The 12,923-nt window shown below is 40.5% G+C and overlaps 1 protein-coding gene across 1 annotated transcript in view; it reads right to left on the bottom strand.

The window, feature by feature from the left end:
* Nucleotides 1–12,923, bottom strand: part of nbas (NBAS subunit of NRZ tethering complex) — a 220,608-nt gene that overhangs the window by 132,776 nt on the left and 74,909 nt on the right. The window contains exons 32-34 of the mRNA XM_042503247.1: nt 10,132–10,244; nt 6,601–6,714; nt 1,142–1,255 (exon numbers count right to left, since the gene is read on the bottom strand). Coding sequence (XP_042359181.1) covers nt 1,142–1,255; nt 6,601–6,714; nt 10,132–10,244 — 341 coding nt within the window. The remainder of the gene's footprint in view (nt 1–1,141; nt 1,256–6,600; nt 6,715–10,131; nt 10,245–12,923) is intronic.

The raw sequence follows: 12,923 nt of genomic DNA, 5'->3' as shown, positions 1-12,923 counted from the left end.
TAACAAAGAAATTTATTGATAAATTGAAGTCACAGGGGACATGTTAAACAACAGCAAAAGTATATAAAAACATCAGTTTACTGACACACACACACACACATTGTGCGGTATAATCAAAGTCTCTTTTATCCAGTCGTATGCTCAGTTCTTCCCAAACACAGTCCTTTACAACTGGGATTTAAAAGTGACATTGATGTATAGTACGTTCTCTTCAAAGCCAGACTCAATTTACAAAAACTTGATTTTTACACGCTGAACACAGGCGCTGCTAACGTTGCATCATTTAGTTGGTTTGTTTGTGTTATATACACAATAAGACAAACAAACTAATGACAGGTAGACCAGCAGCTCCCTTGTTCAGTGAGGTAAAATTAAAGTTTTTGTCAATGGAGTCTGGCTTCTTCAACTAAATGTTGTTGTATATACCAGTGCAATGACAATAAAGGTATTCTGATTCTTTAAATAGAGCACGAATAAGTTTCCCTTTCAGATCAGTTTAAAATAATAAGGTTTTAGCAAAAATGCATGTGTTTGGGAAGCTGAGTGTAACTGGATATATGAGAGTTGGATTATACAGCATGAGTTGTGAGAGAGTTTGCAAACGGATGTTTTGATATAGTTTTACTGCTGTTAAATGTTTCCCCTATTTACTCAAATTCAAAAATTTGTTCAAATACGTTTTTGGATTTTTTTTCACCAGAGGCACGCTAGAAAAACAAAGTTTCACTCACAAATTCAATGTAAGACAGTTATTGATATGCACATGGTAACTTGGCAGTGAAGTAGTCCCTCAACAAATGAGAGCAGGAAAACACAGCAACCTGCGATAAAAGAATAGATAAAATGTAAAATGTAAGCAGCAAGAGGATTTCCAGCTTAAATGTGAAGTATGAGGTCAAACTGACACGCAAATGGTCATTTGGGAAGTGAAGTATTCCTTTAAAATTCAAAGAAATTTAGCAGATAATGAAAGTTTTGGGGAAGCTTTGCCAGCATGTAATGATATAATTGACCCAAAAAAAGGAAAGGCAGGAGAGAGGTTCCTATTAGCTTTTCTACAAGCTCCAGTGCACTCTATGATACTCCTGTCGACTACCTGCTGGTGCGCTGCGTCATAAGTTTTTCGCTGTCAGCTACATACCTGCAGCCATAAGGTCCTGACAATGGATGTAGGAGGCCTTGAAGTCCAGACACTGGAGAGCCTGCTCTGCCAGCAGGGTTAGCACTTGGCCTTTCCGCGCGTCCTTGTCATCACCTGAATACACAGACAGATATTTGTATAAGCAGACATCAACACACAAAATTGAAAGTATCTTTTACACCTTAAGAAATTTCAACATGTCAAAGCCAACACACTAAAAATCAAATCTCATAATCCTGCATATCACGTACAACATCTGGCTTAATAAACCTCTTATTAAATCTCCATCTGACTACACACACACATAAACACACACACACACACACACACACACAGGCTCAAGGTTGGAACATAAGGGCGTCTAACTGTATTAGCTGCACCACAGGCTGAGTCTAGGACTACATATTAATCTGTGTCTGCCATAAATGAGGTTACTGCCGTGTCTGTTCATCTCAAAGAGGGAGAATAAAATAATAAAAAACCATATATACCGCCACGTGGTTGTATGCCTCTGTGCACTGGTCAAGATTTACTTACAGTTTACATCCATGTTTGTGAAAAATGAGTTGTATTGAGTTATGTCCAAAAACATGTTGTATGAGGTGACGTTGACCTTTGACCCTCGACGACCAGATTTTAATCAATTCATTCTTGAGTACAAGTGGACATTGGTGTCAAATTTTAGGAAACTCCTGCAGACCATGTTCAGATATGAAGTTAAAAAATTATATGGATGCGAGGTCACACTGACCTCGACCTTTGATCACCAAATTCTCATCCAGTCATTGTTGAGTCCAAGAAAATATTTGTCTCAAATTTGAAGAACATGCCTGAAGGTGTTCTTAAAATATCGCATTCACAAGAATGAGATAAATGCAAGGTCAAGCACTTGACAACACAGCTGGACAAAACCGGTCATGTGCACCAGAAACGCTGAAGGACAGCATCAGGTAATAATGCTGCCGGTAACGGTGTAAAATAAGGAGCACAAGGTCACTTTTCGGGTGGGTGGGGAGGTGGAGGGGCTCCCACAAGCAACTGACTTTGGTGTGGGAGTCTGCAGTTTGCTTCTCGTATGTGTGTGTGTGTGTGTGTGTGTGTGTGTGTGTGTGTGTGTGTGTGTGTGTGTTTTAAAAAATGTTTCTATACATTACCATGTGCTTCTTTTGCCTAAACCTCACCATTCATGACTTTGGTTGTTAATCCCAAATGTCGTTACAGTTGAGGCTGTTGTGTAAACACATGGACATTGCTGCTTCATCCCACCATGTGCATTTGTTAACATCACCAAGACGGCATCCCGGAGCATAAACACCTGACGCACAGGGATACCCAAAACATTATGAGTTGATGCGACAGGTCCTGACAGAGCGGCACCATGAGAAAGTTCAGAGTGAGAATATGTTTGATGGAAGGTCAAAAAAAAAAAAAACAGAATAAAATAATGACATAATTTCTCTAGCCTTGGCTATCGCCCGCACGGAGGCCTAAAAATACCATCCACTGTCTCGCTAAACCGGGATAAATCTCCGTTTGATATCTCACTGTTGGCGGGATTGGCTGTGGTGTTAACATTCAAGTGGCGGCTCAGGACAATCTTTGATCTCTGCCTAAGTTCAGTAAACAAAGAGGGAGAGGACGGGACGATCAAAAGAGGCATCGGGAGAAACAGGACTTCTGAACAAACCTGCCGACTGCAGATCAAAGAACGCGGGCTGAGATGAAGAAATGGCGCTCGATTGGTCTGTGTGTGTGTGTTTGTGTGTGAAGTGAGTGACAGATAGAAATGCTGTGTTTACAGCGAGAGGGGGAAGAGGTGTTGGTCAAATATTTTCAGGGTGACTGGTGAAAGGGTGTCTTCAAAAGCTGTCAAGACCTCAATATAGAGCAGGTGTGTGTGTGTGTGTGTGTGTGTGTGTGTGTGTGTGTGTGTGTGTGTGTGTGTATGTGTGTGTGTGTGTAGGCCTTTTATCGAGACATTCTCTGGCATTTATTTCAAGCCGATCTAAATCAGACATCTTTGGAAATCCAATTGAAGCCTTTACCTGTCGTGCCAATCAGAGGGTGGGATGAAAAGGTGAGAAATGTCAGAAAAACAACAAATAAATATAATAAACTCTGACTTCAAAATGAACTCTCGAGGCTCTTTCGGATCCTCTGAGTCAGCACAATTTTAATTCTCATTTGGAATATCATGATTATTGATTTATTCAGACAAAAACAAATTTTTTTTGTAGCTCTCCTCCACAAGACAGAATGATTTACAGAGCTCTTCTGTAGACCGAGGCGGAAACCGAACCCTTAGGGTTTTTAACCGGTGCGCTGGTGATACCTGCATTAAATATTCACCACAGAGCCCCGCAGCTATGCGCCCTTCAAAAGCCTCCCCCCTGCATTTATTTATTTAAAAATTTGTTTATTCCTCTTCTCATCTCACTCTGCCTCCTCTTTTTTTCCTAAAACCACACAGTGAGAGCTGCCTGCTGACTCGATGTGAGCGGCACAGACGCAGAAATGCCACAAGGCCGGTTAGCAGGTTTCCTTTAGCTGGTGACAGGCCTCAGAGAGAGAAGACAAGTTAGGAGATGGAGGACAGAAGACAGGGGAAAGCAACGCACACGGAGAGACAGACGCACGCAGGAGGAGAGGCGAGCTCGTGTTCTTGAAGAGACGACAGAATAAACATGGCGATACAAAGAGAGAAAAAGACAGAGAGACGGCGGTGTTTGTGTCATTTCGGAGCGTGAGAAGTAACATCTTAAACTTTCACACATGGTAGTTTCATGTAGTTTTCATGGCGTTGACTGTGGGTGTTTAGGAGGCTCCCAGTATACAAAATACATTTTTTTATTTTTACGAGGAATTCAAAGTCAAACCAAAATACAGCCAACACCAGTCACGTCTCATGTGTGGACTCATCAGTTAGCTGCAGTGTGTGCTCTCAGTGATACTGCGGCGCCGTTTGTAATCCCAAAAGATATGAAAGCTCCAAAAAGACCCTCATGAAAAAATAAACTAAATATCGGAGAATCCCATTTGGAATTACCACAAGCAAACTGGTGTAAACATTTTTCTGGTCATAAGCTTATGCCAACTCCTACAGAAAGACAAACATAAGAGGATGAAAAAAGAGGCAAACAGAGGAAAGGACAGAGTCTATAGAGGGGAAGAGAGAAAAATTTAACTTAGCGGGCTTTCATATTATGGACCGAGAACACCTGACCCCAAAGTCCAGTTTGTTTGATAAGTGTGCACAGAACCCCGATCCCTGCCCGCGTCTTTTCTTTCTTAATTTGGATCCCCATTAGCACCAGCATAAGCACTGGCTATTCTTCCTGGGGTCCACACACATACATTCAACACTTACAACGATACTACAGACAAACACAACAAATGAAACAGCTCATGTTGTCAGTTTATCATTGAATACAGAAAAACTAAACAGAGAATTATAATTCAATCACAGTTCCAAAGAATTAAAAGCAGCAAATCAATATTATATTGATAAGACTAGATATCATCTTAGATATCCTAATATTGTCAGTGTCGTCTCTTCCTGCCGCATAATGTGATCTAATTTTATCCAATATGGAGATTGCTCTGTTTTTTGGCTTTACTATGGTTGATACAATTATTCAATTAGTTGGCAACTATTAAATTAATCATCAACTAATCTGACAGTCATTTGAGTAATTTTTTAAGATAAAAAAACAGGCAGAATTCTTTGATCCAGCTTCTTAAACCTGAATATTTGCCGTTTTATTTCCTCCTCTATGACAGTGCGACAGCTCCTGCGAGAGACGGAGAGCTCAGAAACAACATCACTTATGTGATGGCTGAGCAGCACAGGAGTGGAGAGGGGGGACAATCACACTTGGGCACGGTACAAATCAATCGTACCTACACTGTAATTTGAAAACACCATAAAAAATTGATCTGTTTACCAAATCTGGACAAGGCTCTCCAGCAGCCTCCCTGGGCAGGTTTGAGAGTCTGCAGGATGTTGCGGAAAGAGCTGAGTCCTCTCGAAGCACAACTTGTTCCACAGTGCACTGAGTATTTATACATCGAAACAATAATGTCTGTATTTTTTGTGAACACAAATGCATTTTAATGCCAGGTGTAGAGGGGTCCCTGTCGGCTTTAAAGGCGGTTTGGATCAATACTTTTATCTGAGGCAACAAGCTGAGCTTCAAAGAGGCCGAACAGTCAGAGCCTCGATTGTACAACAAACACAAGAACTCTGAATTTTTTACATGGATGATTTCTCGAAACTCGTAATATTTCTTAATATCTCTAAAATGTTATCAGTTGTTTGGGCTGATATAAGTACAAACATAAAAATGACAAGTATTATTTGAGGTGGTATTTATGAATGGACTGCCATTCAGAAACAACATAAATCCATCTTTCCTATTCATAGAGGTTAGAGGTGAAAATCACGAGGCCACATGATACATTATTATCACGATTCTTAAGTCACAATACAATATAACTGCGATTTTTAACATGTTGCGATATCCAGAGAATTGCGAAAACATATATTGTAATTTTTTGTAATAATTCTTTGTAATAGATATTGAAATGTTGTAATAATATAAAGTTTTCAGTCTGTTTGTCTCACATCAATCATTATTATTGCAGAAAATTGCATCTGGTAAACTGATAAAATACAATTGATTTTATTATTCTCGCAAAAGTCTAATTTGCATTTGTACTTATTTAATTTATTTAATTTATGTGATAAAAAATTGATATCAAAAAGACAAATTAATATTTCAGGTGTCATTTTCCATCAAACTCAGACAATACGATGGTTATTGTCATTTTTTTATCTTGATTACAAAACTATATATTTGCTGTTTTCTTTTATCGCTCATAAAGCCTTCTTGCTATTGATTTCTTAAAACAGGAGTGTGCCTCTAAAAGGACCTCCGTTTGGAGAGTGATGTAGCCAGAACACTTTGCTGGACTCCTCTATCCCAAAAAAAATCTGAACACTGGATGTGAACGCGCATAATGGAGGGCCAGGGCTGAGTGGTAGAGGAAAGGGGTATATTATGATTGAGCCGAAGCCCTAAAACCGAACGTGCCCTTGACTGCCCCTGAAACTCTGGCACAAAAAAAGGTTTAGTGAGCACACAAAATGATGTGTCTGGGGAATTGAATTAACTCTCTCCTTTCGGATGTCTATGTGAGTGCTTAAGTATGGATTTTTGCTTGCAAGCCGCTCATGAAGATGAATTTTCCCTTTTGTACCCACGCATGCTGCTAGGATGCGTCTGTGCACCTCATGTGGGCGGTCCTTTCTCACTTAATCTCATGAGCTTTGTCATGAAACTGCCACCAGAAAAAGTCAGTGAATGTTTATTGAATGTTTCCCCTCGTTCCCGTGATAAAACCCGAAAGAAAATAGAAGAAAGATGATGTGATGAGGCCAAGTGTGTGTGTGTGAGTACCTGCCACCCTGAGAAGCGAGGCCAGGTTCAGCAGTGTGGTGGACTGCTTGTACGCCGTGGGGCAGTGGGCGATGCACTCCTCTATGAGAGACAGACGGTCTGATCGCAGGCGCACTGGGATGGAGAGAAGAAGGCAGAAGGGGAGGGGTGTCAGACATGTTTTGCTAATTACTGTATTCAATCTGGAAAAGTTGCAGCTGACGATACAAATGATGCAGCGTAAATGATGGATGCAGCAGCTGTCGTTATGTCTGCAGTGTAATCACATGCTGTACAGTTCGCAAAGTAAAGCCCAACCCTAATTATATTGGCCAATGCTGATGATGATAGATGTTTGGTTTGGGTTTTTTTTTTTGTTTTTTTGCATTATCACATAACAGAAAAAATAAAAAAAGAATGAGTGCATATAGAAGCTAACACATTTTAAATAGTAAAAAATGATAGAGGTCTGACTATTTGGGGCGGCCTCTCGCTCGCCTGCTAGAGTGTGCGCCCCATATGCCAAGGCCTTTGCAGCGGCCCGGGTTCGATTCAAGACCGCGGCCCTTTGCTGCGTGTCATTCTCCCTCTCTCTCCCACATTTCATGTGATTCTACAGCTGTCCTATCGATAAAAGGAAGAATCCCCCAAAAATAATCTTAAAAAAAAAGAAAAAAAAAAAATCTGACTACTACTACTTGAAAGAAGAAATTGAAGTTGCAAAGATGTATCGATTAATCAATTGCGTCAATTATTTGGCCACCATTTTGTATACAAGGATTAATAATTTGCCATTTTAAGCAAAAATAGCTGAAATTAACTGGTTATTTTTCTTTCTTTTTAAAAATATAATTGTAAACTCAATGTCTTTGAGTTTTGGACTATTGGTCAGACAAACCTCGGACTCATGAGGGTCATTTTTCACTATTTGCTGACATTATATACGCTATGTTCTGCTGGGAAACCTTGGGTCCTGTCATCCAAACACAGCTGCAGAATAAGTACAGCCATTCATGTGGACAGCACTCAGACTCTCATCTTTATCAGTCAATACCTTTTTAGATCAATTTAATCAATATCAGTGGTAATTGTTCACATACATTATTTTTTTGTTTGAGCCTGGGAGCTCCACAGTGTACATATATGTTACAAACAGAACAGTATATACAAGTGCTGAATATAATTTGGGGAGATTAGAGATTCAGTGCTTAGTGTTTTGCATTTACAATTTGCATTTCACTTCGCAATTACAGCACCTTGTAATTACAATACAGTAACTTGTGCATATCAGTTCTTTTCCAATCAACAGGACTGTGGTGAACTTTTTTGGGAGGATTTCAACTTTTTACAATTTGAGTTCCAGAAACAGAAACTTCCCAGAAATCCAGTTCTGTATTTTTATTCTGAAACCCTGAGAAATAGCATGTTTAGTGCCTCCACGGGCCTCCCTGCTTTCTCTGCACCCTGCTGAGGATCTTTATGGCTTGGCATCACTTTGGGCGAAGCCTAGAGGGAATTCTGGGAAGGGTGGTATGTATGAATTGTCGCCTAAGGCGCTGTCGGGGGCTGGGTAAGATGGATTACCTATGCTTGAATTCTTTCACTTCATACTTGTGCGTGTTTATCTGTGACTGTGTGAACTACAGGGATATGGCTGTAGTGGAAAAAGAGAGATAAAGTGTATTTTATGTGGACAGTAAGTGTGTGTGTCCTTGAGTTGGTACAAGATTGTAAGAGGGCACCTCAGGCAATACAGAGCCATGGAGCTTGGACTTTGAAAACAGGCTTTGGACAATAATCAGTGATAGAAAACCCATATAGCACAAAGGAGTAATAACTGAAGAGTTTTCCTTTTACTTCAACTCCCTTTCTTTCATTCTTGCTTTCTATATTTCTTTCCTGTGTCACATTTTTCTTTGAAAAGAAAAAAATCTCTCAAGGTTTTTCTTGAGATATCACGCTGTCAAGAATGGGACAGACGAGGTCAAAGTGATCGTCACAATCACTTTGACCTTGTCTGTGATCTACTACTTGTCTGTGATCTACTACTGATCTACTACTACTAAATTATAATAAGTTCATTGTTGAGTCCAAGAGGTCGTTTGTGCCAAATTTGAAAAAATTCCCCTCAGGCTCTCTTGAGCTATCGTGTTCAAGAGAATGCAATGGACAGAGTCATAGTGATATTGACTTCTGACCAATTAATTCTTGTATCCATGTGAATGTTTGTGCCAAAATTGAACAAAAAATCTTTTGACGTGTTGCTGAGATATGGCATTCATGAGAATGACAAAGACAAGGTCACAGTGACCTTAACCTTTGACTTTTTACCACCAAAATCTAATCAGTTCAACTTGAGCCCATGTGAACGTTTGTGCCGAATTTGAAGAAATTCCCCCAAGGCATTCTTGAGATGTGGTGTTCATGAAAATGCGGGGTCACAGTGTGCTTCGACAACTAAAATCTAATCAGCTTTTCGAGTCAAAGTGGCCGTTTGTGTCAAATTTGAAAAATTCCCTTTAGGTGTTCTTGAGAAACTGCATTTAAGAGAAAAAGACGGACAAGGTCATAATGACCTTGACCTTTGAGCACCAAAATCTGATCAGTTTATTACTGAGTCCAAGTGAACGTTTGTGCCAAAATTTGAAGAGATGGGGCGTTCACAAGCATGGGATGATGCTGTTCTCACTTAGTCTCGCAGGTAAGGAATAGTGGGCGGTGAAAAACTAATGCAAGTAGACATCAGGGAGTGAGGAGAAAGCGAAGCAAGGAAGCAAGAACAGAGTAAAAAAAGAAAAACTAAGGAATAAGTGATGCAGAAAGAGAGAAGGACAGAGAGTGAGGGAGGGAGAGCTGGCAGTTTATGGCTCTCTCTGTCACAATGGCTTTATGCTGCCAGCTCAGTTTGATGAGGGCAAAAGGGGGAAGGGAGCACGGGCCTCGGAGGCAAACAACACCTCGGTTCAGAGGTGAGGCGATGAGGGGCCAAGCTGGTTCATTGTGGCTCCACAGTTTCCTATAACAAAGAGCCATGTCTGGAAACTGCTGCGATAGGGTGCTGATGTGGAGCCCGGAAAGAGAGAAAGGAAGAGCGTGGAGGTGAATACTGATCGGTCCGGTTTACAGATGGAGAGGAAATATAAAAAATGACATGTTCTGTGTGTAAGGGTGTGTTTGTTTGTGTGCGTGTGTGTGTGTGGGGGAGAGAGAGAGAAAGCACACATGCAGAGCCCAAACACTTCAATCCTAATTAGGCCATCAGGCAGATGTTGTTTGCACAACAGTTGATCCATAAATAACCATATATTTAGATATAGTGGCAAGAAGAAGTGACATATGGAGGGATGGAGGAGCTGACAGACGGGAGGGAGACAGGCTGGATGGTACATGGGTGAGGGAGGTGGGGGACGGCGTCCTTACATCGTCTACATGTTTGAATTTATATTAAGAACACTTGAATGAGCAGACACAGCACAGACAACAAATCCAACAACACTTGTTGTCATTGTGCACATTTAGTTCTCAGACGCAGACAAACCCATTGTGTGGTACCTTGCAGTGGGAGGATGCTGACGCTGAAGTCTTCCAGTTGGCTGAGGGCGCTGATGAGGTCCAGTTCCTCCTGGATGGTCGGAGAACAGTCTGTGATCAGCTGGAGACACGCCCTGATGAAAACAACAACCGTTTTTTTTAAAAAATCACGTGATAATTAATCAGTTAAATTAATCTGTCACAGGGGTACCCAACCAGATGACCTTGTGAGATCAAGACATGGAAGTCTACATTTTAAATACACACAAATTCGTATAATCTGATCATAAAAACTTGAGGTCAAAATAAAGTCTGACAATTATTTGCTTTGTGGCAGAGACCTAAAACTGAGGAAACTGGAACCTAAAAAAATAGTAATAGCCACTGAATGGGCTGATAACAGCCTTCTGAATATACCAGTAGCAGACTTCTACTGACATATATCTATAAGGCTCATGATCATAGAAAATGGCTTTTTAATGGGCTGATAACATCCCAATCATATGACATATTTAATTTCAAGACATTAGAGCGTTATCCATCTTCTCCACTAGAAAGTAAATACCAGTGTCCCCAAAAAAGTCAAACTTTCTCACTGTGTATCAGGAAGGCAAGGTGAAACTAAAAGCCATAAAAATCATTCACTGTTTTTCACATTAGATGAATTTAGTTTGACCAAACACCAACAGTCACTGAAAATTATTGTAAAGCAGCAGCAACAATTCTGATTGCATTACAAACTTGGCGGGTAGGACAAAATTAGTTTCACTTATTCAGGTACACACTTTCAAAGCCGCAGCAGAAATTGCTTATTAAATCTGAAGTTTGTGAAGTTTCCACGTCGTGACCAGAGACATGGTGAGACTGCTCGAACGGATTTATTTACAAAGTCTAGACTCATTTGACAGATCTACAACAGGGGAGTTTTCTTTTCCAACACAATCCACACTCATTACCCTTAATAGGATTATGTAGCACATCACTTAGCATATGTAACAGTACACTGAATGTGTGTGTGTGTGTGCGCCTGCTTAAGATGCGAGTACTCTCGTTTTCTTGGTTTTTCATCGTATAATTATACAGCAAAGCAAAATAAAGCAAAGATTGAGAGGGGAGAGGGAAAAAAATGAAATGATTCATTTACAAATAAATAAATCCCACATAAAACAACAGCTTAGCGAGGCGCTCTGACGTCAGTGTCATTTAATTACAGGAGAGGAAACATGTCCTTGGAGTGTGCTTAAAAAAGAAGCACGCAGTTTCTTTTAACCCTCACAGTGTGTTAAAGGCAAGAATCAGAATCTGTTATGAAAGCAATCCGAAAGACATACTCAAAATAGGTTGAATCGATATTGTGAATAGATGAGAGTACACACACTCAGCAAAACACTCTCCAGAGCTACCCACTCTTTGAGCATTGCTGGCGTTCTTGCCAGGAACAAGAGGTTTGTCCTGGCAAATGAGAGCAGAGGAAAGGGCTGTGGATGGGCGAATGAGAGACAGAAAGAGGGCATGTTGATTATATACTTGTGCTGTGAAGTGTATGCAGGCGTGTGTGTTTGTGCGGAGATCGCCTTAAAAAAGATGATGATAAAAAGAAACAAAAAACAGTTTCAAGAGTCACGATTTGCTCTGTAGCATGCACCCTGTAATTTGCAGATAACTACTTCCTGTTAAACAGGCACTCGGGAGAGTACAAGTTTGTGATGCAGTTATCAATGGAGCGCCATAGTAGAGACCTTGTCCTTCTTTTGAGCAAATTCGAGCCGTGCACAAGCCCATCAAGCAGCAGCGGCGTACTGACGCAATCACTCTTTCTCTTTCTTCATTTCTGTGTCATTTCCGCTCCAGCTCCCTCCTCTGCTGCTCAAACAAGGTCTTGCAAGATGAGCTTTCTCAAATACGAGCGAGAAAACTGGCGACAAAATGAATCACCCCTCCTGGGCTTTTTTCTGACATCTTTCCATTTTATTTCTGCATAATGCTCGTTGAAATATGTGCCTCGTTCTCACCAGAGTACCAGCAAATTTTGAAAAGCTACACCTGAGACATTTTGACAACTTTCACATATATCTAGAGTGGAATCGACAGGAAGCTGACTCTGGCTGGAACATAAGATGAGTTGGAAAAACACATTTTTTTCACATTTGTTTGGCATGGTGAATTGACCTTGTACAATTCTGATAGAGACATCCATCTAGGCCAACCTCCCTGGGACCAACTGGGAGCAAAAGTACCATAATAAACCTTAAAGGGACAGATCACCTCCAAATACATATTTTTCCCTCTTATCTGTAGTGCTATTTACTAATCTAGATTTTTTGGGTGGGAATTGCAGAATGTTGGAGATATCTGACATAGAGATGTCTGGCTGCACTTCAGTATATGGCACTATATGGCACTCGGCATGTTGTGCTCAAAGTGCCAAAAAATACATTTGAAAAACTCAACAGCAATGTCTCCTTCCAGAAATCATGTCCCACTTACTCAAGATAATCCACAGACCTTGCTGCAAGCAGTTTTACACCAGTACATTTTTTCTTTCAACTAAACTACATCCGCCAACCATACCGAAGGAAAGGCACATCTACCTTTTAAAACCTGAAACAGCTTCCTGATGCTGGTGTAAACGAGGTTGATGAGCACCAAAAGAGTCAACCAAAACTCTAAAATTGAGGGCTGTAAAACCAAAATAATAAGCAGAAAGACGTGAAAGTGAAAAATAACCTCAGTGCTGGATGATAGTTTTATGTGAGTTTGTCATTATGCACAAATTCTTTCACATCACATGCAGACATCTGACCAATTTTTCT

Source organism: Plectropomus leopardus, chromosome 16 (assembly GCF_008729295.1).
Source record: "Plectropomus leopardus isolate mb chromosome 16, YSFRI_Pleo_2.0, whole genome shotgun sequence".
NCBI lineage: Eukaryota > Metazoa > Chordata > Actinopteri > Perciformes > Serranidae > Plectropomus > Plectropomus leopardus.
Note: the sequence above shows the minus strand (reverse complement) of the source record. Positions and strands in the feature narration are given on the sequence as shown.